The 25,994-nt window shown below is 37.3% G+C and overlaps 1 protein-coding gene across 2 annotated transcripts; it reads left to right on the top strand.

The window, feature by feature from the left end:
• Nucleotides 1–89: 89 nt before the first annotated feature.
• Nucleotides 90–25,994, top strand: MARCHF5 (membrane associated ring-CH-type finger 5). Of its 2 annotated transcripts, none has more exons than XM_064430923.1 (6): nt 90–375; nt 14,579–14,781; nt 18,660–18,760; nt 21,869–22,052; nt 22,464–22,630; nt 23,793–25,994. In XM_064430923.1, the coding sequence occupies exons 1-6, from the start codon at nt 332–334 to the stop codon at nt 23,907–23,909; spliced, it is 816 nt and encodes a 271-aa protein (XP_064286993.1). In that variant the 5' UTR covers nt 90–331; the 3' UTR covers nt 23,910–25,994. The 2 variants fall into 2 exon arrangements, with proteins under 2 accessions (XP_064286993.1, XP_064286992.1); XM_064430922.1 differs by having other exon boundaries at nt 92–375; nt 18,630–18,760.

Raw genomic sequence — 25,994 nt, 5'->3', positions numbered from 1 at the left:
TACAGCTCCCAGCGCTCCCGGCGGCCGGGCGCGGGCTCGCGGCGTGCCCGTGGCGCAGGCGCGGTGCGGGGCCGGGCGGCGGTGGCGGTGACGGCGGCGCGGTTGCGCTCAGCGCTCGCCGCGTCTCCCCGCGGCCGCCCGGGCGCTCCGTCCTGCCCCGGCCGCCGGCCCTGCGCCGCGTCCCGCCCGCCGAAGGAGGGGCCGCCCCGGCCGTCCTGCGGAAGGGCGGATTTGCCGCTCTCCCGTTCGCTCCCCTTTCTCCGCCGCCGCACGCGTGACGCCTTTGTCAGGCTCCGGGCCCTCGGCTGGGCCCGCTCCTCCGCCCGGGGCCATGGCCGAGCAGACGGGCTTGGCGCTGCCGCAGACCATGGACAGGTACGCGCAGGGAGTGTTCGGGCTGGGCCTGTGAGCCCCCTGCGGCGGGTTTGGGACCAGTGTCGCGGGTCCGGTTTCGGTTTTCGCCTCCTGAAAGCCTTGGTGGCCTGACAGAAGTTGTGCGAGCGCTGTCGTAAGGCAGCGCCGGGTACGGCGGGCAGCCCAGGGGCGAGCAGGGATCGCTCCCGCAGCCCTCGGCCGCAGGAGCCGGGTGTGCCTGTCCTCTGGGGGCTGCAGGGGCCTGTCCCTGGGCCCGGAGAGCCTCTGGGCAGGGAGCGCACTGACGTGCGCGGAAAGTGAGGCACCCAAAGATGATCTAAGCTTAGCCGGCCTTGAGTGTTTTGTTGCTGGTTTTATGGTCTGAAGAAAGCCTGCAATTGCTTTCTGGAGCGTTCTTAAAAATTACAGCCTTAGAAGTATTGTGACTTAAGCATCTTTCTTCATCTGTAATTACTAACTTGTAAGTTCTGTTTATTGTATTTGTTTTCTCTGTATGCTTTTATTTGGATATGTAGCACTTTCACCTTGTTTCACTGAGCACTTCAGATTCCTTAAGTGTAATTTCGACTCATCCAGGAAGACCTTGCAACCTATTCCTACAAACAACAAGCCACGTTCACTGCCTGTTATTGTGGGAGGTGTAATAGGCTGGTATCTCAGAAGGTGGGGATCCAGAAGCAGTCTGGCTTCTGTTGATGAGCCCGTCAAGTTTGCATCTTAAGGAATGAAAAAGAACCTTGGTGATTTTGTCCTTTCCAGGTCGCCTCTAAGGAAAGAGTATTTAATGAAATACAGCCTGTCATCAGGCAGGTGATGGAAATACAAACTGTGAGAGGCAGGGGTGGAACTTGTGCAGCCTGAAAGGTGGGAATGAGAAGCTCTAGTTTGATACAGAAAGAGGATAAAAGTGATCTGGGGAGGGAAAGTTTGTGTTCTAGAAAAATTGAAAAAGTAAGAGATGACAAAGGGTTGATTTATGTTATAAAAGTATTGCTGAATCAACTCCTCTTAAGCTAAAAAGAAAAAGCCAATAAAACAAAAAACTTTCATCTACGTCCTGAATTTTGTGGTCCAGTGATATATATTTAGAGTTCTAGGAAACCATAATGCTCTGAGTGGCTGCCCTGATGCCCATGGCTATTGTATCACACTCTGGAGTCCTAGTTCACCCTGTTGGGAAATGGCTGTGAGGCTGTGTTTATCATCTTTGTTGTGACCAACTGTTAAATTAAATTAGTTACCTGGTTGCCAGACCAGTTTACTGTTCTTCAGTTGTTACCTGTAATAGAGATGTGGGTTTTGATGTACATTTAATATTCTTGTACCCTTTCAAGTTTGTGAAATTATAATTTGTCTCAGGCTCTTTTAAAGACTTTTTCTAGTATACTTGGAGTAGCTTGATGTGTAAAACAATTGGACAGCGTCTCTGATTTCCTTAATATCAAGGACAGCAGGGAAAGAATTTGAAGTAGCATAAAAGAAGGTGTGAAGGGAGGCTGGAGCTTTCATATAAGAATTCCTTGGGCTTATTACAGGAAACTTCAGAAACAGGAGTGTCACAAGGGATGAATGTAGTAGTAAGAAGGAACCAAGTATTTAGGATTTTAATTTAATTGAGAGTGTAGCACAAGATCAATAGAAGGATTTTGGACTAACCAGAATTCAGTTGGTGTAAATAATTTTTCTGGTTTATATTGAGTTTATGGAGCAGGGTTACATTTGAATAAAGAGGTTTCTATGCATGTGATGTTTCTGAAGGCTGTCCATAACTGTGGTCATGTTATTTGTAGTGGTGATCAAGGTAAACCTTCAGTATCTCATCTTAAGGGACATACACCATGGTTAAATTATATGGAAATACTTCTATCCTGTTATCTTTTTTGCTCATGACAGGTATTTGTTTTCCCCACTGAGAAAAAAGATATTCAAAATCTTGAGAGTAAATGCAAATGATTATAGCTTAACACAAAGTGCATACTTTAAATAAAATACAGATCTTTTAGTGAAGGATGCAGAAAACAGCTTTCCAGTGAAGATGACTTTCATTTGGATTCTAATAGTTAAGGAGGGGAAAAGAAGGGTTTTCTTCTGTTCCCAGTACCTAGATCCCCACTGAGAGTGGTGCCCTGCTGTTGTATCAGGAATTAGGTGTTGCTGTAGATCTGAGTGCATGCACTGCTTTGTATACAAGGGTCAGAGCTCCCAGAGCAAGTTCTTAAATTCTCTGCTTGTGAGAGGGAACAGCTGGATTCTCCTCTTGGCTTTTAGATTGTATACCTGTATTATTACAGGTTTATTTCCTTAATAAAGTTGGATTTCTCCAGTGCAAGGACTGATTTGATAGCATCACCACATTGTTGCCTGGGATTCATCTTTCTGTGATTTATTTTGTGCTCCATCCTTTATTTGCCTGCGTAATTTCAGTCAAGGAAGCAATCCATGGATTTACAACAAAGAAGGTAAATAGCTGTTAAGATGTAAGGAGTCAGTTACTCAAAATTTCTACCAAAAGATTTTATACTTACCTGAAGGATTGACTGTAGCATAAATACAAGAGGCATGACTGTGAAGTGACACTACATTGTGGATTGTCTTATCTGCAGCATTTGGGAAACTAATCCATATGATTGGCATCAGCTTTTCTAGCCTGAAAATTTGAATTTCCATCCCTCTTGTAATTTTTTTCCTCTCTTTCATGTTCAGATAACAGTTCCAGATAATAATTCTTGAAATACTGTCCTTTTCTGCAAGCAGAAATCTTTTCAATCTATGGTAAAACCCCATATTTCTGGACTAATGCATACACTTTTGAGGCAGGTGTTAGTAATCTGGCTAAATGGTGAGATTTTATTATTATTTAATTATTTTAATGCCTTTGTTCATGTTAGTTTAATGCATAAATTACAGAATTATAGTAATCTTCATTAAAACTTGAAATTATGTGGCAATGGTTTTTTATGTGCTGTTACTGTGAGCTGTAATGCTAAAATGTACTCATATTTTTAAGCTTTATTCTCTTGACTTCAGTTGAATTACATGTGGATTGCTCTTGCAGTTGGTTATGCCAAGGCTTCAGAATGCTGGGGTTCTGTTGTTCAAAGCATATCCTGTGGTAGTGATTGAGGTATTTCATATACTACCCAAATTAAAGACAACTGCTCCCTTCTTTCCATGTATGTGCCACCATGGTCAGAACATGGTCACCATTGCTTTCTGTTACTTCAGTCTTTAGAGATGTTAGTCAACATTTGATGGATAATCTGTTGAAGGCTGGTGCAGGTACATGCTGAAGAATCAACATAGTGGTAATTTTAGCATGGTTTAGTTTTTGAGTTAACATTCTTACTTTGCTGACTGGGTAGTAGTTGCTCAATTGTTGTCAATATCCTGGATAAAACTAGAGCAAGATGATGGGACTTTAAGTCTCTACCCTTCCATTCCCTATTGAAAGGAGACGAGAGTTGAAATTGCAGGTAGACTTCAAAAGCAATTAAGCAATAAATTGTAGTTTGCTTAAGAAATTATTCTTACTGTCAAGGGAGGAGTACTGTTGCAATTAAATTTTCTCTTTTCCAGATCATTGATTTATTGGGAAAATGCTAGCAATTGTAGTTCAAAAATTGCAAAATAGTGTTGGATTTTCTATTTCAGTTTTTGAACTGACATCTGATTCCATGGTAATTTTCTTTTTTTTTTTTTTCCCAAGAAAAAAGAATATGTATGGTATTGTACATGACTTTCAGTTTCTCTTTCCATTCCAGTCACCATTTGTGGTGGTGTTTGTGTTGAGATCAGTCATTCCTTCCTTCTTTGAAAGTGCAGGCACTGATTTAGTTTTATTTCCACAATTAAGTGTTGATTCTTAGTAAGTTAATACATGGTTTTGGATTAAGACCCTAATGCTACAGCCTCAAGAGTGTAATTAGTGCAGTGTGGTCCTTGACTAAAGATGTTTATTCTGAACATCTTAGACTTGTACTGTATGTCGTCCTCTGATTTCTCTCGCTGATGGAAGTTGACACACAAGTAACTCTTTGTAGGAGTGGAGTTCAACCAGATAAGATATGCAGAGTAATAAGCAACATAAAACACAGTACAGGATTTATGTATTATCTTTATTTTTCACAGAATGCTGTCTCTGCAGTTACTCAGTCTGTTCTACTGATTACACATGTCTCTCTTCCTTGTCCTACCTCAAGTAATTATTTTCTTTCTTCACAACAGAGTTAAACTCTTTTGAGAGAGGTCTTCCTAACTTCTGGATGAAGTCTGTCACTGTCTAGAAGTACCTGGCTTTCTTTTCTTTCTTGAGTGTAGGTTATTCATGCTTAGAAGGAAAGGGTGTGTAAGGGTAGAGAATGGACTGTGCTGAGTTAATCTCTGCCAGGGAAACAAGGGGTTTGGTTTTCCCTGTCCTTAGCCCAACTCTTTAGAAGTTGATGTTGATACAGGATGGAAAAGCAAAATCCCACATATCTTGGAGAGTTTCAAGAAAGAAAGTTTGAAACAATAATAGCTTTATAATAGCTTGGCTTTCTCATTACTGCTTCATCCCAGGTACATCCCTTAGTATTTTGCTTCACTTTATCGTGAAGGTTGTATATAGATTGACTTCTTCCTGTGTCTTTACTGGAAAGGTGATTAGTGGAGACTTAATGCAGACCTGTACATTGCCTTTTGCCCATGTGAAATATACAGGTGTCAGCATGTTGTTTATAAACTCTCTTAACCTTTTGACTGTTGTCTAAGGTATGTTATTTTTCTCTCTCTGCTCTCTGCTTTGATATGCTTAGGAACAAACGTACGTGTTTTAGTCGCTGCTTAACAATTAACTTCTACCTGCAGACTGTAGGGAATTATTCTTCCTATTGAAGTGTGAAAAAACTCCTGAGAGACAACTTAAAATTTTTTGTACTCAGACTCTTGGCATCCCATGTATTATGAAGGCATTCAGATAATATTTTAATTTGTTACATTCACTTTATCAAAAAGGCTGTACAAACTCCTCTTTATTGATCTTTTCCATATAGAAGTGTTCAGACTCTGTAATAGTGCTTAAAGCTCTAATGGTTTCCTTTGCCATGGTGTCTGTAAGTGCTCACTGAAGTGGAAACTTGTGACAGTTAATGCAAATGTGTTGAATAAATATATGTATAATAATTTACAGACAAATATCAAAAGGTTAAGGTATGAATTTTGGAACAACTTTTTAAAGTAATACTTAAAGTGGTAATGAATATGCCACCTGTTTTAGGCTTGTTTGGTGCTTTTGACATCTCAACCTGTTTATGGCCTTTCTGCATTGCAAAGAGGGTGGAAAATTCCTGGTGTGAAAATAAGTGCTTTCTGATGAACATTTCTGTTTTCCCCTCAGCAGCAGAATGGGCCAAGTACTAGATTTTTATAGGATGTAAATACCTACCTTTATCAAAATAATGTGACTTGCTCATGCTTTTACTGGCATCTGTAGTTTGCCACCAATAGCAAATTCATTGCCAGTGAAAAGAATAATAAGACTCAATCTGAAGTGGTTAAGGCCAGCTGCTTCTGGCTGATTTTCTAAATGAAACTGTAGAGACTACTTAAGTTGGTGAAGGGGCTGGAGCATGTGACTTACTAGGAAAAGCTAGAGGGAGCTAAGCGTGTCTGAAGAAGGGATGGCTTGGGAGGTCTGATGACCTTCTGCCTGCCAAGGAGGTTGTTCAGAAGACTGACTGTGGAGGTTCCTGGCAGGATGATAAGAAGCAGCTAAATTTCAGCGTGTGAGGTTGGGAGTGATGCAGTTGAGCTCGGGAACAAGTTGCCCAGGGCAGATGTGGATCTCAGCCCTTGGGGCTTTCCAGGACCCAGCTGGAGAACACTCTGCTGTCTGGTCTGAATTTGGGGTTGCTTCTGTGTTGGGCAGGAGGTCTGACAAGATCTCCTGTGGTCCCTTCCAAGCTGTAATTCTGTGATACCAGATCCTGATGCAATCCCAGGTTAAGGGAAAACAGCACAGTAGCATTTGCACTGCGTAAGTCAAGCATACTATACTGCAGGTACCAGTAGGAAGGTACAGTCCACTGGCACCTTCTAGCAAATCTACATTGGGTCTTTTTTAGCACCACCTCTGAAATTTGTACCTAAAAGTTAAGATAACTTCCTGTCTAGTTGGACTGGGAATTTGCTTTTTTTCTCTTAAGAATTTTTGCTCCTGTCATGGTAATGCTAATATGAGTGCTTTTTGTCAAAAATTTCTAAAACTAAATGAAAGTGCTTATGCTCGGGATTTTTGTGTTGGTGATTCTGGGGGAAGGATTAGACATTTCATAGATAACACTACTGGAGGATAAGAAAACTTACAATCAAAATATCCACTTTTAAACGCTGCTTTAAAAAATTGCAGTGAAGTTGTATTAAATGAGGGGCTAGCTGTTTATTTGTTTCTAAGTTAAATAAAAATTAAACTGGCCTGCTGTATAATAGTTTCCCCTATAACAAGTAAATAGCAGTTGATTTAAGGGCTGACCAGGGAATCCTTGTATGTGCTTATGTTTGGAAACAACTTTCAAAGAAAGAAACTTTTTGGCTAAGTGTTGTTAGTGTTTCTAGGTTTTCAGGTGATTGCTCATGGAAAGTGTGGACTGTTTAGTTTTCTCAGTTTATGTATCTTTGCCTGTTTCCTCCTATGACCATGCAGCTCTTCTTCAATGTGTACATAGTAAAAGAAACTGCTAAAACAGCGGGAAGATGGTAAATAAAAGAGGTGTCATGAACAAGTGGTATTTTTTAAGCCATGTTGGTATAATTGATTATTTCTTCACATTCTAGAAAAAAGACCAGACCATGTATTTTAAACCTGCAATGTGGTCATTATGTACCTTCCAGATCTCTTCTCATTTATTTCTTCTATGTGCCTCCTGGAATGTGAATATTTTTGTTTAGAAGTGGATATTTTTTATTGGCCTTAAATGTGCCAACATTTAGTTAGCTTTCTGTGAGGGGTGTAATTACAGAAGACCATGTGCAGGGTGCTTGTGACTGTTCTGCTGGTGAGTCATGCAGTCAGTTCCACAGCTTGTTGAGGAGAGTTACTTAATGTTGCCATCAGACACCTTGCAATTTTGTTCACATTTATTCAGGTAAAGACATTTCCACATTTTCTATGTCTGCCACATTTGATAGGTGTTCTTTGTTGTTCTTGAGGTATTAACATCCCAACCATTTATCTTGTTGGCATTTAAAAATTTTTGGTAATTTCTAGGTCAGAAATTGGTCCAGTTTTTATTATTAGGATAATATAACTGACTTGAGCAGAGCTTTATGGTTTGTTCTGTTATACTGTAAATTTTCTGTAAAAAATAAAAATTATACACTGAGTATAACTTGAGTAATATTATCTGTCATAAACTCTTGAGTTCAAAGCAATTTGCTTGCTTTGGAGTCTTCCACTTTTTGCAGTTGGAGGACTACATTTCCAGGTTTTTTTCCTTCTCTATTCTTTAGAAGAACACAACAGGAAGATTGCTTACCCTATGTGGTCAGTTTAACCATGAAACTCTCTAGGAATACATAAAACCATCAAACTTCTATTTCACAAGTACTTTCCCTAAAAATTGAATGTAAAGCAAACACCTATGTTTGGTTTCTAACAGATGTCTATGCTGATATATTTATTTTTGTAAATAATGCTATCTGCATTATTTAAAAATCCATTAAAATTTTAAAGCATTAATTTAATGCTATTAGAATTTTTCACTGTTTGCTGTGTATGTACTTGACTGTGTAACTTTCTGTTCTGTTCATGTTGTTCAAAGTATGTTTCCATTTTGGAAGTAAATTGTTTTGTATGTGTATATGTGGTTCTTTGTTTAGGTTTCGTTTGGTTGGTTTTTCTTTTTCCATTTAGTTTTAGTCACTTTTGTTTTTCTTCTTGGGATGGTAAGAATCAGTGTTACCCACCCTCAGCAGGCACTCAGCAGCTTTAATTGTTACTTGTAGGCCAAGTTGCAAATATACATCAGTAAGAGTTCAGTTAGCAAAATGTATAATGTTTTAGTAATAAAGTGCTTATTGTACGTGTAGTAGTTTTTCCTGATTTGGCCTTTGTACATGTCTAGAAGGATCCTGTTCTCCCTCCCTCACTTAGGAAATAAAATAAATGTTTCTAACATCAAAATTCATTGCATATTTAAAGGCTGATAGCAAGGCCACCAAGCTTTGGTGATTTCTGAGCTTTTCCTTTTGAAAAAGTAAGAGTATGGTAATACTAAAGCCTTTAAGATAAATGAATTTTGAAGACTTTGTAAAAGGAATATGTCTGCATAACTGGTTGCAAATGTTTAATTTATCCAGAATGAAAGCTAATTTTTTTACTGACAGTCTAGATTTTGGCAAACTACAGACCAAACCCCAACAAGATAGCTAGATCTGAGGAAGGATTCCTTATTCTAAGCTGGCCAGAAGCAAAGACCATAAAAAAATAAGGCCAAATTTATGTACAATAGGTGATGGCTGGCAGTCAAAGGTTTGATTTTATCCACAAGCTAGAAAGCAGCCAGCAGGATTCAGTGAACTGTCATTTACTTGTATCTCTGCCTTTATATAGTGCGGTGAACTCAAGTGTAAAATATTTCCCCGTGATTTAAGCTGTAATTAAGAATATAATAAAGCTTGAATTTAACTTCTATAATCAGTAGATCTTTTTAGTGCTCTTTCTAGTTAATTATTCTGTGGGGTTTTAATGTGTTTGTTTCCTGAATTTGTTATCCACATGCTTTCATTAAAAGCTTTCTAAAATCTGGTTTATACAATGTCATCCTGAGATGAGAGGAAGTCAGAACCTATATATGAATACCAGTTGTATGTTCACACCAATATTAGCTTGATTTTCTGAACTTGAGCCGTTTCTATTGAAAGCTTTGCTTTTGTAGTAAAGTGTCTTTACTCTTATGTCTAGATTCTTAACAATGTCTCCTTTACCCAGCTTTGTGGGCTATCCTTGATGACTAGGCAGAGCAGAATTTGGTATAAGGTCAGATGACTTTCAGGACTTCCTTTGAGAATTTTAGACTTTGTTTCAAAGTGACAGCATGTTTTCTAGCTGAGTGATACAGGCTGGCATTGGCTGCTATGCCATGCTGCCTTAAAAGCATCCCAGGATACATCTAAGACCACTATTTTTGCACAGATGTCTGTTCTTCACTCAGTGTACTTCCCTTGTGTGTTTTTTCCTTTTAGGATAGTGTAAGGGTGTTTTGAGTTTGATAGCTGGGTTTTGGATTGAAGATTGAAGTATTTTCCACTGTGTTTGAGGGCCAGGAAAATGCTGGGGAAAGAGCAGTGTTCCATCCTGCAAGTGGATTCATCTCTTCTGGCACTTCATCTCCTCTGTGAAGAATGATATAAGCTAACATTTCTTAGGTTAATGTTATTTCTTTGTAGCTTTTATCAGTAGTCTGGGCTTGCATTCTCTCATGACCAGGCAGTGTCCCTCTAGCACAAGATCTTATTGCTGCTGGTTTTTCACACTCTGGAAAAGGAAACACTTAGTAGTAGCATTTGCAATGGGGTGTTTCTCTTGCTTTTTGAGAGAACAGTTTGCAGTCCCCCTATTACAATTCCAGCCAGCTTCAAAGCAGCCTAATGCTACTAGGGAACTCCATTTTCCTGACATCCTAGTCTTCCAACTTAAACATGATCTTGTAGTATTTAGAGTGTAGCTGGCAAATTTAGTGTAAAGCTTATCACTATTCATCATCAAAGACATTTTATCTGTCACCATAGACTGTGCATAAAAAGTTGTTACAGAAGCTCACAAAATGTTGCCTCTTCCAAACAGCAGACTTGTGGGTCATCCTTTAGAACAGTGCCTCTTAATGGCTAGTGATTGGAATGCTTTTGGTCATTTCTTTCAAGGTACCTTTTCACCCCTCACTGCCTTGGCTCTCTGTGCTGTTGTTGCTATCAGTTGTGTTTCAGCCTTTTCACTTTGTTCTTTTTGGATGTGAAATTCAATTGCAATAAGCTGCTCAGACACCTTGTGCTTAGCAGGATAACGATGCTTTACTCCTGCAGCAAGGTATTAGCAAATTCCTGCCACTGTAAGGAAAAGAGCTTTATGATGTGAGAGAAATGCAAAAAAATTCTTGTTTTATGAAGGAACTGTAATGAAAGAGAAAATGTGTTTCTAGCTCTTGATTCTAGAGTGCATTATGCATGTTCAAATTTGCATTTTCCACCATAAGAGTTAGGTCTAAAAGTCAAGTAGAACTTTCCTTTCTGAGAAGTTTTCTGGTTTTGGTGACCATTCATATTTGTATGCCACTGGACATAAGGGGGGAAATTCCAAGATGTTTCCATTCCCACTTTAGTACTGAATATTTGAAACCAGATCATAAAACAACTGTACTGTCTCAGTCTAGTAAGTCATCTTCCATTAAGTGTTCAGATGCAAGGATATCTGCTGGGCTTTTAGGGCTTTAGAAATTTTTACAAACCTTTTACTAGTATGTACAGAGAATCAATATACTGTTTTTAAATTACTTTTTTGTATTGCTTTAGACAGTCACGCCTGCTTGAAAACAAAACTGTTTCATGGTGGATTCAGCTTTCACAAATTGAGTCAGATTTGATTTAAATAACATGAATTAGATACTGTCATCCCTTCCATCTAAGACTGGTTTTGGAAAAAAGTAACCTTTAGAAGGGGTATAACTTAATAGAAAGCAGTCTAGGTATGTCTGATCCTGGAGGTCCTGGAGCTGTGAGAGAGCAGGCTCCTTTCTGGTAAGAAATTTGTGGTTTGGAGGAACCTGGTTTCAGGCAGGCCTTGGTTTCGTAGCATTTGGAGTATAGGATCTCTCATCTTCAATACAGCTTTCTCCCCATCTGCTTTGCTCTTAACACAAGCAGTGCCTTGAAAAGAGTTTGTCTTTGCTAGAGAAAAAAAAAAAAAAAACAGATGCAAAAATTACTTTATTTTTAGAGTCAGAATAGAATTTTTGAGACCAGAGAGCTTCATCTGCTGGGGAGCTGAATCTAAAAGGCATTTGTAACCTTATATTCAGAGCTGCAATAGTGATATTGGTCTGCAGTTTTGTATGTTTTGTTTTGATTTTTTTTTTTGAGCCAAGGAAGTGTGGAAAAGTACATTAGTGTTATTGATTTGGCTATGTAGAAAGTCATCAAGGAAAAAGGTTCGAGTTTCTATCAGAAACAATGCTTTGTTCCACCCTTTCAGCCCTTACTATTTCAGGTTATCTGAGTAGCCGCCTGATTCAGTGGTAAGAATCAAGGTCATATTTTATTCAGTACAAGAAAATGGAAAATCTGGCAAGAGCCTAGATACCTGTTTTGAAATGGTTTTATTTAGTCCTTTCTGCTACAGCTGCTGTCAATGGAAAGAGATAAAGTTGATGACAGTGTACAGGGAATTTACTGTTCATTATTCATGACTTGCTGAAGGTTTAAGTCTGTGAAGGATTTTGTTATTCATTTCATAGGTCTTTCAGGTTTTCAAGCATGATTGGCTGGCAAGATTCAATTAAAGAAAAGATGCATATTTTTCTTGACTTACTAACCTTGACAGAGAACTTGAGAACAGAATCTATAACCATTATCATGGACAAATTCAGTTAAAATTGCAGTGTAGCAAGATTATGTTCATGCTTAAATCTGTCATTATTTGAATAAACTCTAGACTTGCATTTTGTGATGGTATCTTTAGACCTAACTAGCTCTGTTGTGAAGCCTTTAATTTATAAGTAAAAATCTAAATTACAATTTTAGAGCAGTTGTAGACTTAAATAGGCTGTGGAATGAGTGAGTAAATGTTTACCTGTAATGCAGAAAAAAACTTCTGAAGAGGAACAATTATCCGTAGTGTTGTATGGTATTATTTGTTCTTAAAGTAAATTTGGGGATTCTTAATGTAAATAAAAATCAACAAAGAGTGCAAGAACTTGTATTCCATAAGAACTTGATATTGAGTGCAATGAACCAAAATATCAGCTGTGCTTTGTAATCCTTACAAATCTTAGTTTTGGTCTCAGCATTTTCATCTAGATCCTTACTAACTTGTGGCTTGTCTGTCTTTCCTCCTCCTGCTGAGGAAGGTTAATGTCCTTTCATTTGGGACTGCAGTAGGTGCACATTGGGAGCATCAGGGCAAAAAGAAGGGTGATGTTATAGGAGTGAATAGTGTGACAGTTTTAATGCAAACCAGTGTGGGGAAGGACAGAAAAAAGCCAAGTCAGACTTCGATTTTACCTTCCCATTAAGATGAATGGAAGAAACTACAGTTCTGATTCCAGATATCAGTCGTCAACTGAGGGCTCTAGTTTTAGACCACCCCGGTGTAAATTTACATCTGTACCTACTGTAACGTGTTCTGTACTTCCAACTGGACATGTGGACATTGTAGGTTCATTTTTGTTCAATATTGAATTGCTTTCTCCCCCTGGTCTTCCCTGGAATCTGAATCTCAGATTGTATTCCCTTTCACAAGTATGCCAATTGTATGTATGCCTTTTACAATGTGCTCAATTGTATTCCCTTTTTACAAGTAATAAATTGCTCCACGTTGCCTTCTGCTCTGACGCACTTGCAACTTTTTCAATATGCTTCTACTACTGTAGATGTTAAAAAGATTTAGTGCTTCAAAGAATGTCTTGCAAGTACTTTGTAGGCACAGTCATTTCTATTAAAAAAACATGGCTATTCTTCTGTAAAGGAGCACTTTCAATTTACAAACAGAATACTATCCAAAATAGTGAGGTCTTAAAAGCAGAGCTGTTAGACAACAATATTTTTCATTTCTTGGAGTCTGACAAAATTAAATTTCCCATTGCAGATTCCCACTTCCTTTTCCTCAGAGAGGAGTTAAACAAAAACAAAAGTGAGAGGAAAAGCATTGTGAACCACTGTGACATTCTGGCATAGAATCCACAATAATTCTCAAATAATAAAGTTTTGTTATGAGTGTCAGAGCATTTCTCAGTTTCTTCTTCCTCAGTTAATGTCTGTTACTCATTACACATAAGAAACCTTTTAGTGATTTGTCTTAATGATCTTACCCAAGTTGTTAAGAGAACCATCAAAATTGTGATGTTAAACTTCAGTTCGGTCACAGTGGCTAATTAGATTGTATCTGGGTAGTTAAATTATAGGGAGGCTGTTGCTGTGCTCCTTTGTAAGGGTTTAACTATGATTGTAGTGGTTTGCATAGAATATTTTTTTTAAATCAATCTATTTTATATATATATATACACACACACATTTATAATAATGTTCTTATTTTGATAGACTCTGGTTTATTATAGACTCTGGTAATTAATATTTATTGTTATTTTAGCTTCAGTATGGGAATTAGCATTTCACAGTAAAAATTACTGGCTGAACCTAGCTGATATTTTCCTAGTTTAGATCCATATTTTGCTTTCTCTTATAAGTTGGCCAAAGGTCTGGCCTGATCATCAGACCAGATATCTGGGAGTTCCTGGTTCTATGCTCACTTCAGAGAAGGTTGTATAGACTGTCACTCTTGTGTTTTCTCCTTACAGTATTAATAGATTTGAATTTTCATATCCATATAGTTGTCCAAAGCAGAAATTTCCTCCTCTAGTGGTCCAATAGTATTCTTGAAATACCTTGTAACTTAATTTATATTATACAAAGTCAAGTTGTTTGAACTAAACACTTCTCAAAGACAGCAAATGAATTTGATATAATTGTTTAGAGGTTTTTTGTGATATATTGTATCATTTGTGTTGTTTTATCATTTAAGTGGATTGGATTTAGTTTCCCAGGTAACAGACTGCATATTGATCATATATTTTTAAAATTAAAAAAACTTACCAAATGTTGTAGAAGGAGATGATAAAGCATTAAAAAATATGGATTTTCCATATGTTGAATTATTCAGAGGTTGGACTATAGTCTCAATGCTTTTTAATCATAAATTATCTAAAAGTTCAGTTAATAATTCAGAATGTATAAAGCAGTTGTTTAGCTATGTGAAAAATTATGTTTATTATGTTGATTTTATAGCAAAACTGTGGTACAAAATACTTACACTTCTAGTGATTAGGAGTGAGGTAATAACCATCATCTCCTCTACATGCACATTTTCTTAAGCTGTATGCTTTCACATGTGAATGTTTATTGAAAGCATGTAAAAGTAGCAGAAAATATCTCTTTTTTTTTTTCTTTCCTGTGATTACAGAAGCTGCTGGGTTTGTTTTGCCACCGATGAGGACGATCGGACAGCAGAGTGGGTGAGGCCCTGCAGGTGCAGGGGCTCCACCAAATGGGTGCATCAGACTTGTCTGCAGCGCTGGGTGGACGAAAAGCAGAGAGGAAACAGTACTGCTAGAGTTGCTTGTCCTCAGTGCAATGCAGAATATTTAATAGTATTTCCAAAGCTAGGTAAGAGATGGATAATTTAATTTTTGCTTATTTATTAGTCCTTGCTTTCTTATTTTTTTTTCCTTTCTTGTGTTCAGAGCATCACTTCTGTTGGAAACTTGTCTATTCCCTTTTCCAGACAGAAAGAAATAACTTTATATTCTGCTTGCATCCTGTTTGGTGGCTTGGTTAACTACCTTCTAAAAATTTTGGATGTATTCCATTTAGGTATATAGATAAATCTTGTAATTGACCTGTAATTATTTCCTGGCTAATGGGATTCTTTTTCTTGTTGAGCAGAAGGTGACTTCTTTCAGCAATTGCCACACAGCACATAAACACATCTTTTTTGACTGAGCTTGCAGAGACACTTATCAGAGGAAATTCAGAGGAGAATTTCCTAAGCAGCACGTGGTATTACTGGAAAAACACAGTTTCACTTTGGTCAGGAGGTGTTTCTGAGGCAGTATTACCCTGTAATCAAGAGGCAGAATATTTATGATTGCTGGTTACTGCTCTAGCTCTGTTTGTCAGAATGAAAAAAAAAAGTTGGACATGGTCTTCCAAAGTGTCTTGCTTGAGTAGCCAAGTAGGATAATGCACAGTATGTTGCATGTATTTAAATTAGCAGTGCTTGCTGTTATTTCAGCCCTCGTTTGCCCATGTGGGCTATGGGATATATTAAGCAAATCAAGAAAATGAAATGTTGCCATGGAAACTTAAATTTTGTTTAAAAGTAAAACTGCTTGTTAAAGAAATGGTGATGTAGCAATTGAGTGCATGCATTTAGAGGATTTTAAAGAAGGGGTTTTTTAAAGTATCTTCTTTCTGCAGTGAAAGAGCTGAAAATAACTCACTGCCAGTTCTTTGGGATAGGACCTCTTTCTTATTAGCTTAAGGGCTGACGAAATTAAGGTGTCAAGGGAATTTTGAGTGATGACATTTACTTCCATGATAGAACACTGAGTAACAGGAAAGAAAATATATACAACACTATTGCATTGTTGATATAAAAAAAGACATAAACCAGTATGAAACTTACATGTAACAGCCACAATTCAGCTTTGCTGAATAGGGTAACTCTCCATCATAAAGAAGGCATTAAGCAATAACATTTAAAGCATTGGCTTTGGGAAGAAAACTGTGTTTCCATCTGGACGCAGATTGCACCACAAAACTTAACACTGTTTGAAATTCTTGTTTGTGTCTTGACTGATGAAATTGTAATGTGAGATGTGTTTGCATTTTATTTTGACAATGGCGAAAAAGGGTAGCAACTATAATTTGGACAGGATACATTAACATAACAGGCATTTTAATTTGTTCCTGCAATTTGTGGCATACTGTATTTGAAAGCTTAGATTCCAATATTCCTGGATTCTGAAACTGGCCTAAAATTCTTGCATGAGGTTGTTCAGCTCTTGCATGCAGGTATGTGAGACTCCCTTCATGTATTTTGATATCTTTTTCCTTATAATACAGTCTTTTTCCATTTTTAAAGATAAGGGCATAAAAATTCAGACTTGTGTAAGAGTACACAAGACATCATTAGTAGAGCAGGGAAATTAATCTGGGTCCATGGAACATGAGTCATGACCTTGAAGTGCCTAAAACAAGTAAGCCAGTCTTGCCCTTCTGTACTCTTTCTAGTAACCCAAAGCTGTTCTAGCACAATTCAACTACAAGTCAACCAAGGTCACACCAGGCAGAGTAAGGGCAGTAAGAATTTTCCCAGAAGCCTTGCTAGTGGCCCTATTTCTTCTGCAGCAGGTGTCTTTTGAAGACAGTAAGTCATACCCTTCCTTGAGGCATCACAGTTCAGAAACTTACTTAAGACTTCCCTAACCTACTGCTGGAAATTTTATTTTTTTTTAAATTCTGTGAAAGGATACTCCCAACACAAATTTTTATGTATGAATATAGTTTAGAAGTAATATCAACTTGAGGAGGCATCATTGAATATAAGTAACAGTGGGTGTTTTTTATATATTTACTAGTTTTAAACAACCTCTCATTAAATATCTCAAAATCATAATTCCATTTTAGATTTGATACTGCCTATCAGCTCTGGTGATTGGTGGTAATTATGTTTCTGTGAGATGTTTTCTGCTCTTTCAAGAACTTTCACTAAATAGAAAAATATTGTTACCACTTTTAAAGTAACCAAAAAGTATCTCTTAGATAATTACATCAGTTTTATAAAAAGAAAACAGTTTGGTAGAAAAAAGCTCTTTAAAGCATTATATATTTTTCAAAATTAAAAATATTTTTGTTTCATATTTCCTTCTTTAATTTGGGTATCAGTGATATTTATTTTCCTGTTTCTTCCTCGGTACCACCTTAAAAAGCAAAAACAGTTTTGTCCTCCTTTCTCACTACTTCCTTCCTAAGGCCTAATTAAAATATTGTTTCAATAATTTTTTTTCTAGTATTTTCTCAAGATTCAATACCCCATTCTCTAGCCAGGTTTCTCTTAATGATTAGTATCAGTAGTTGTAACTGTAGTACTTGTGTTATAAGGCAACCTTCAGTGTCATTTGAGTCTCCTGTCTTCAAACAAGTTTTCAAAATGGTACAACCAAACAACTTTTTCAGTGACTCTGGGAAACAGTCAAGATGTGTAAACTACTGTGCATTTCATACTTGCAGTTACGACCTTGTTGCTGCTTTCAGCATACTGATACACAACCCAGCACCTTCTTAAGTGTGTTCTGGAAAGTCAAACACAACTGTTAAGAGTTGAACTGGATGTTCCTGTTGCTTTTTTTCCACCAGCTGACTTGAGCTGAGTAGAACTGGGGTTTTTTAAATCATTCACAATAGAGCTGTTCTCTAGAAAAAGAACTAAGTCATGAAATGGGAGTCACAATTTCGTTACTGTGGATAATCTTTGAGAGACATGGAGGATCAGTTACTGGAGGAATGCCTCTAAGTTGGTTTTGAGAATTGTCACTGATTTTGGTAGGAAAAAGTGGGAGGGAGCTCACAGGAACTGTTTATGCATATGAGCTGTGGGAGGACAGTCTGTGTGCAGAATTTGTTGACAAACACAAAAGTAATGCGGGTTATGGTGATGATGGTTTTCACTTCCATATATACATTTCAGTGTTCTGGCTTTTGCCTCACTCATGCTCTTGCAGTCCCTCAAAGAAAAGATGCAGGCATTGCCCTTGTTTACCTCACCAAAGGTAGTCAGGGTATTTATTGTCTTGCCCTGCATAAGTCTGGAAAGTGCAGTTGTGCATAGACAGAACAATGAACCTATTCATGTGTTGTTGTCAAAGGCACTGAATAACCTGAATAAGAGTATTTTTTTCCTGCAGTGTTTTGAGAGGCAATCCTTTAAACGTACTGAATGCAGCCTCTTTCAGTGGAAGGAATCTTTTGTATTAACTGTGAGACTTTCTGCAACATAGTGGGATAGTTTAGTAACAGAATTTTCAGGTGAAGCTGTCAAAGATAAGGACCTGAAGTACATTACAACAAATAGGTATTTTTTCCTTTAGAAAACTAAAATTCCTAATAAATAAAAAAGGCACTAAGCCTAAAGTGGTTTCTACAAAAGAAGAATTCTTACTCAACACAAAGGAAGCTAATCGGTGGGTAAATTAGTGCTTTAAGCAGTGTATCAATCTCCTGGAAAGATTATGTGATAAATGAAATCGTAGGTAGGCAGAAGTTACAAGTTTAGTTTAATAGCTTTCTAATTATATATTCTCACTTAAACAGCACGTGTGGTGTGTCAGATTTGTACTTTGCCTCGTTTGTTCTTTCTTATTGGTGATAGATGCTGACTTCTCTACAGTGTGCTTTTATGTGTGTGTATCTATATATATCTCTCTTGAAACCTTACTTTTCCTTTATCATAGGTCCAGTTGTTTACGTTTTGGATCTTGCAGATCGCCTGATCTCAAAGGCATGTCCCTTTGCTGCAGCTGGAATAATGGTGGGCTCTATATACTGGACAGCCGTTACGTACGGAGCGGTGACAGTCATGCAGGTACAGCTGTCTTCCCTCTTCCTGCCAGCTCTGAAAGCAAAAGTCAATCCAGACTCCTCTTTCCTTGGCTTAAAACATGCTTAGCTGCTTTCAGTGTAGTTACCAGTGAATTCAAGATGGTTTTTCACTTTTAAGTGGTCATAGTTTATAACTTCAAGTGTGCCTGTTCAGGCATGGCTCAGTCTGCAGCTAACAAAATCCACTGCTGCTCTAGCTGGCTGCCCTGTGTATGGCAGACTGGTGAGCCCAATTCTGTTCTCATGGGAAAGGTGCCATTACCACCTAGGTACCACTAAGATAGATTTAATCTTTTCTTTTATCTGGAGAAAAGCTTTGATAGTAACATTCAGAGGGTTGAAATTGAAACATTGTAAATTATTTTCTGGATAATGTATTTTTTTTTAATTGTATAAAGGAAAACACATGCTCTGAATGATGCAATTAATTAATAAACAAGAAATGCAAAACATTGCAAATTAATGTTTTAATTACTTCAGACTGTATGATTAGTTGAAAGGGGAAAAAGAGAGTTTCCTGCTTCTGTTTTTGTGAACTTGCTATTTAAATGAAAAAGTAATATTGACATTATTGATATTAACTATGGAAAGACTTGTTTATGGCAATTCTAGTTCAACCACAAGAGCAGAGTTTTCAGAGATTGTACAATCAGAAGCACTTTCCTTACACTTTTAGTTGTTGATTCTTATATCAAGTCTATAACCTGTGTTTTGCCTGAAAGCATAAAAGTATTTGTGATGCTAAATCAGCTGTAGATGAATTAACCTGTATGTTAATAAATACTCCTCTCCACAGTTCTAATTTTAAATATACAACCTGGTTCTTCTCTCATCAGTCATTTGGTACTATTTCTTGGGATGTGTGGTACTGTCCTGCAGTTCTGCAGGTCACTCCCTGTCAAGATTGTGTGCTGTTTTGGTTCATTTCTGTGTGGTCTGTGTGATCTGAAAGCAGAAATGGAGCCCAAATGAGTGGTTGCAGTTTCCCTGTGGGCAAGGGTTGGGCAGCTGCATAGGTGGTGTGTAATGGCTCTCAGTACCACCTTCATTGCAGTGGATGAGTCTGTGCTTTACAGAGTGGTGCACTTAAGTATTTTTTCATTCTTGTGGCTCCAACAGGAGCATTACAACCATCTGTAATACTACGACAAGGCTTTGGAAATGCACCAGTCCTTTTCTCCTTGCTCACTGCTACACTGAGCCCTTTTTCTGTAGGGAATTGTGACCTTTTTAGCTGCCCTAGAACTCTGCAGCCAGATGGAAAAATAAATGCTTTGTTCTGAAGTTGTTTTGCTTTTGAAGTGAGGATCTGTCTAAACATTAGTTTAGGCAGTTGGTCAAATCCCAGGTATGAAGAATTAGCTATTTTCATGATTTAATGTTTTGATTGTATGGATGGCATGCTGGGCAAGACAATAATTTCTCTTTGTTCGTAGAGGAGATTGAATGGGTAGTAGAGGGAAACTGTTCCAGCCCTTTTGCCACCTCAACCTTGCTAGGTTTAATACAGTTTCTCTTGATGCATTTCAGACTCCTTTCCTTTAGTCAGAGGGTCAGAGAGAAGCACAGAAGCTATTTTTAGACTTCAGGTGGAGAAAAATAAATACAGAATTGACATTGTGGTAGCTAAGTCAGTAACAAGTCAGATGGAGTTACTGAAAGCAGAGAAATACAGTAAAATAAAGCAGAAAGAGACAAGACACTGAGGCATTTTTTTGATGGATAATGACTCTAAGGAGAAAAAGGATAGTGTCAGACTTCACAGCTTGAGTAGAAGATACTGAAGAAGCTGGAAGACAAATGCTGAATGTTTTTTCAGGAATAATCTTTTGGCAGAAACAATATTGGTTATGCCTATTTTAGAGGCTGTGGTATATAACATAACTTCTTGTCTAGAGAAGTATCATGGAATGCTTTTCAGAGCAAGGTAAAAATGTAGTTTGAAGGTACTGTGGTACATTACTGTAGCTTCTTCCCTGTGTCCTACCCATTCCAGAAGTATTGGGTTTGTTATTTTCGTTTTTAAAAATTTTGCTGTTGTTTCATGTTCTTACCTCCTAATTCTAATTTTTGTGCAATTGAAGACTTGATAAGTTATTGTACTTGTGGAGAAAACAAGAAGTCAACGAAAACACATCAGAAAATCCAGTGCCTGACAAACACAATAATTATTTTAGTCCTCCCAGATTCTTACAGAAAAAATAATAAAAGACCCTGTTCTTCCTGGAAGCAATTCAAGGACTGCATTTATACTGCTTAAATTGAAACAAATCTAGAGGATATCTACCACTGTAATGTAATGTTTTATCCTCAGTCCTATTAGATTTATTTAAAATTAAAACAGTGTACTTTTTAGAAGACATAAGGCACCGTTCTGTTACAGTTTTAACATATGCATTTTATAAATGGAGAAGTGATTAATTTTTTTATATGTCAGTAGAAAAGTATAGACACAGCAGTAATAATGATCCTTTAAATCCTTGAACTAACTACATTTGAAAATAGGGTACATGTGAAGATATGCTGCTATTTCCACTACAGTCGAAAATAATGTTCATCTTCCTGCATTGTCCAGAGAAACAATAGTTAAATACTGTTATCTCTGTTATGTAAAGTATTCCTAAAAACCATAAAATTTTCATAAAACATCCTGAGGTACCTACTATCAATTAATCCTTTGAACAGTAGTGCCTAATCAGTTTCTGAGTGTAGAATGAATTGTTATCAAACTGTGAATTCTTAAATGCATTTTGGAAAGCCTGGTGTATTATTAGTGTTTTGATGTTTAAGCTTTTACTTACACAGAAACACATGAAACCTTTCTTGTGGTGGTAGGAAATTCTGTTACAGCTCTCTGCAAGATTAATGATTTGCAAAATAGGGCTGGTAGCTCACCTGCATTATGCTCCGTAAGCAACCAAGGATACAAAGAGAAAACAGTAAATTAGGTAAAACAGTGTTCTTTTTTTCTTTAACTTAAAACATGTGGGCAGCTTCAAACAAACTCAACTTTAAGTTACCTTTTTGTTCATTTGTACATTGTAACGTTGTGGCCTTTGTTATGGTTGTCAACTATATGTGTATTTTCTAGGTTGTGGGTCACAAAGAAGGTCTTGATGTGATGGAGAGAGCTGATCCTCTATTCCTTTTGATTGGCCTTCCCACTATCCCAGTCATGCTAATACTGGGCAAGATGATCCGTTGGGAGGACTATGTGCTCAGACTGTGGCGCAAATACTCTAATAAGCTGCAAATTTTGAACAGCATATTTCCAGGTAATGTGATTCCATTTAAAAGGAAATGCCAAGATTGAACTTCTGCGTTTAGGAGATGGGGATAGGCAAGTAGTTTTTGCTATTTTTAAGTAGAGGTGATTAACACTATCCCTCTATTACATGTTCATTCTGTTTACATTGTGTTTGTGTAGTATGTCTTGAGAAGGGTGCAGCAGGAGTAGCAGGAACATGGTTTCAGTTCAGGCTTTGGTAACAAAACAAGCTACTAAAATTCATGGGTCTTACTTGGAAGTCATTTACTAGAAACAGAATATTCACTGAGAAGAGGAACAGTTCTCAAAAAGTAGTTGAACTATAGGTTTGTAGTGGAGTGGGGAGTGGGCAGTAATGTACTTTCTGTTCTTTTTTGAGGCATTGTAACCTTTTCTTGCCCCGTTCTTATCCCTTTAGGCATTGGATGTCCTGTTCCTCGTATCCCAGCAGAGGCCAACCCTTTGGCAGATCACGTCTCTGCCACACGTATTCTGTGTGGGGCTCTAGTTTTCCCTACTATTGCCACGATAGTTGGCAAGCTGATGTTCAGCAGTGTTAACTCAAATTTACAAAGGACAATCTTGGTAAGATTCAATACTTTGTTTCATAAATTATTAGAATAGAGGAATATGAAGTTGTGAAGGAGGGAGGCAAAGGAAAAAGGAACATAAATTGATCCGGAATTTTAAGAGCAGCATTTGATTAAAGGAAGGGGTTTTTTTAAGGTTGCCTATATTAGCAATGGACAAACATCATGTGTATGAAAGACTGTCTTTATGACTGAAACTAATCTCAGTTCATGACAAGGATGAAAGTTTTATCTGGCACTGTAGTAGGCAGGCCTTAGCAGTAATCAAGGCTGACAATAAAGATGAGAAGCCAGCATCTTCTAAGAACAGTCTCTCTAAGGGAAGACTGGGATTTATATTATAAACCTTGCCATATTAGCTTTTGTTTACTGATTTTGAGAGAAACCCTTTGTTTCTTATTTTAATAAGGAGAGGAAAATTAACTCTCCATAGAATTCAAATGGAGAGGGAATGACAATCTGTTCTTTGTGAATAACCTCTCTGGTTGCAGCCTTTCAAGGACAAGTATGCTGAGTTTGGTAATATGGAATCCCTGCCCATCTGACTGTCACCACAGCCCTTTTTCAATTCCTGCATATTTATGCACCCCTCTCTTTTATGCAGACCAGTGATATTGAAAATGTTCATGCAGACTAAAAGCTTCTTGGTGTCACATTTTGAAGACTTGAGATAAACATATTGTAATGCTTTCTAGAGGGAAAAAAAGTTTGTTTTACAAAAATAGATTTTATTTTACTCACTTTTGGCAAGTGCCATTTTTCACAGTCTAGTTATAGAATGGTTATGGATACTATTCCTTGTGCCTTGTGTAGTATGCATTCAGAGAAGGGAGGAAAGCAGATACATATCTGCATTTTCTTTGTTCTTGAAATAAGATTTTGATTTTTAAAATTTAGAATATTGGTGAGACTTCCAAGGAAATAAAAGCTTCTGTAGATTCAGTCTGTAATCCCTTTAAGTAATGTTAACCTCTGTAATAGTGCATTGTGACAGAAAACTTTGAGATACTCATTTGGAACTATACTAATTAGTTTATCTTTTGAAGAAAATACCATATATTTAGAAAACAAATCTTCTCTGACTGGAAATTTTGGAGAATATTTGCAGTGATATGACACTGAACTGTGCAGGTTTTCAAAATATCTTTTTATTTCAGGGTGGAATTGCTTTTGTTGCAATAAAAGGAGCTTTTAAGGTTTACTTCAAGCAGCAGCAATATTTGCGCCAAGCTCACCGCAAAATTTTAAATTATCCTGAACAAGAAGGAGCATAAGGCTGTCACCTCCAGATGTCACAGAGTCTCACCTAACAGGTTTCCATGTTGTATTGGTTCCATTGTTATTGCACAGTAGTGGAAAATTGTGATAAGTTGCTGCTCCTCTTTTTTTTTTTTTTCTTTAAATACAATAAAGCAGTGTCTTGTAGCAGGGTAAAACCTTTCAGCAACCACTGAAGCTAAGAATGTGATTTGGCTTTCAGTATTTTTGGGTATTTCTGTTGGGCAATAGGCTTTTGAATTATTTTCTTTGAGCCAATATACTGAATGGAAAAAAAAAAAGAATCACCTACAGAGCATTATAAATGTAGTTAGGTAGGCTATATCCAAATATCTTTTCTATAGGTGATTTTGTACCCACGCTGTCATTCAGTTTAGCATTTCACACAATGAAGGGAGATTGCTTTAGAAGGGGACTGTGAGTCATTAGCAAGGAGAAATAATTTTCCTTGAGTTTTGCTGGGAGTGTGAAATACCCAAATGACAGAGAAAGCAGAAGATGATCACTCTCTACAGGACTTGTATGTCAGCTTCAACCACCTAACTCTAAGGTGTTAAAATTAGCATGGCTTTCAGGTGACTGTTTTATTATTGGTAATTTTCAGTGTCCTGTTGTATCTTCTGCAGTGCCCAGTGTCATTTTCTCATGGCTTTACTGGTTTGTAACTGGTGCTGGATTGCATTTTTTCCTCCACAGTAAAATAATTAAAGGAGGAAATAAATTTCAGTTGCTTATTTTGTAGTTAAGTATTAGAGCACTTGTTTAGTTTCCATATTCCTTTATGTTGTGTAAATACCCATAGAAAACCTGTGAGAAAGCAGCACTGAACACTAAAGCTCCGTATGAACTGACAGAGCAGGGCATCCCCTCAAGCATCCAGTCCTGAGTGTGTAACTCAGCTCTGCTCAGGACTAAGCTCTCCTGCCCTGGTGGAAGTGCTGCCTGCAAGGGGCTGACACTACATTTGGGCTACCTGAGCTGAGCATCCTGCCAGCAGGGTACTTGGCTTAAGGTAACTTGGCTCCATTTTGTAAAGGACTACAGGATAAATTTTAAATGTGTAATAAAGTTTATTTATACAGTAAGCTTTACTGTTCCCATATATTTAAAGTAGTCAGCTGAGTGAGACACTAGCACTTCCGTTATTTGATGTATTTCTAAACCTAATTTCAACAGAAATTGACTGTTTTGTGAAGTTAAATTCTGACAAACATTATACGGCCATTGCATATTCATACCAAACCCAGTCTGCATTTCGTATTTGATGTTCTTTCTGAACAACAATTTCTTTGTTTTTCTCCGAGTTTTTTCTTGTTCATATTAGTATGTCAAATGCATGAAGAATAGCTTAAAAATCTTTGAGTGGAATTATTCATAAGTAAATATTTCTTTTCACCAGAAATGAAGTAAATGCAGAATGGACTTCCTGTTTGACTGCAATAATGTGTGTTAGGAGAAATTCAAAGTAAGGTACCTTTTCTATAGTATGTTTATCTTAATTACCAAGATGTAATATTTTAAAACTGTACAAAAATGTATATAAAGGCCAATTAGTATTAAAAACCTATACAGGTGTTAAAAATTATACACTCAATCAATATCAAATACCTTTGAGGCTCTTGCTGTAATGGAAGAATTACTATAACCTTGTAAGTCTGCTGATTATATTTGTCTTAGTAGGCTCACTTTTATATAAAACCTAAACTGAGTAGCAACCTCTGAAAGTTGCTACACTCTGTAAGATAGTCTTGAAACAATATAATATGTATTTCTTACAGAATTCCTCGTTTCAAGAAAACAGCTTTTCAGTGGTCTTCACTGTATATATTTCCGAGCAATTTATTACTGTTTTTTAAAGTCTCATGGAGAGAATTAAAGGATGCAAATTAGTGGGTTTGAAACTTGTTTCATTGTCTCCTCTGGAAGTTAAAGCTATTGTAAAAATACAATTATAAAATACTGTATGGACTGTAAGATGATTTCACATGAGTGGTTAAAGGTCATTACTCTGTAAATCTTGTTTTTAAGTATTGAAAATTATAGTTATGTTGACTTAGGTTGAATAAATATTTTTTACACTC

The sequence above is a fragment of the Passer domesticus genome, chromosome 8 (assembly GCF_036417665.1).
Source record: "Passer domesticus isolate bPasDom1 chromosome 8, bPasDom1.hap1, whole genome shotgun sequence".
Lineage (NCBI taxonomy): Eukaryota > Metazoa > Chordata > Aves > Passeriformes > Passeridae > Passer > Passer domesticus.
The sequence above is the reverse complement of the archived record's forward strand: the minus strand, read 5'-3'. Positions and strand labels throughout refer to the sequence as shown.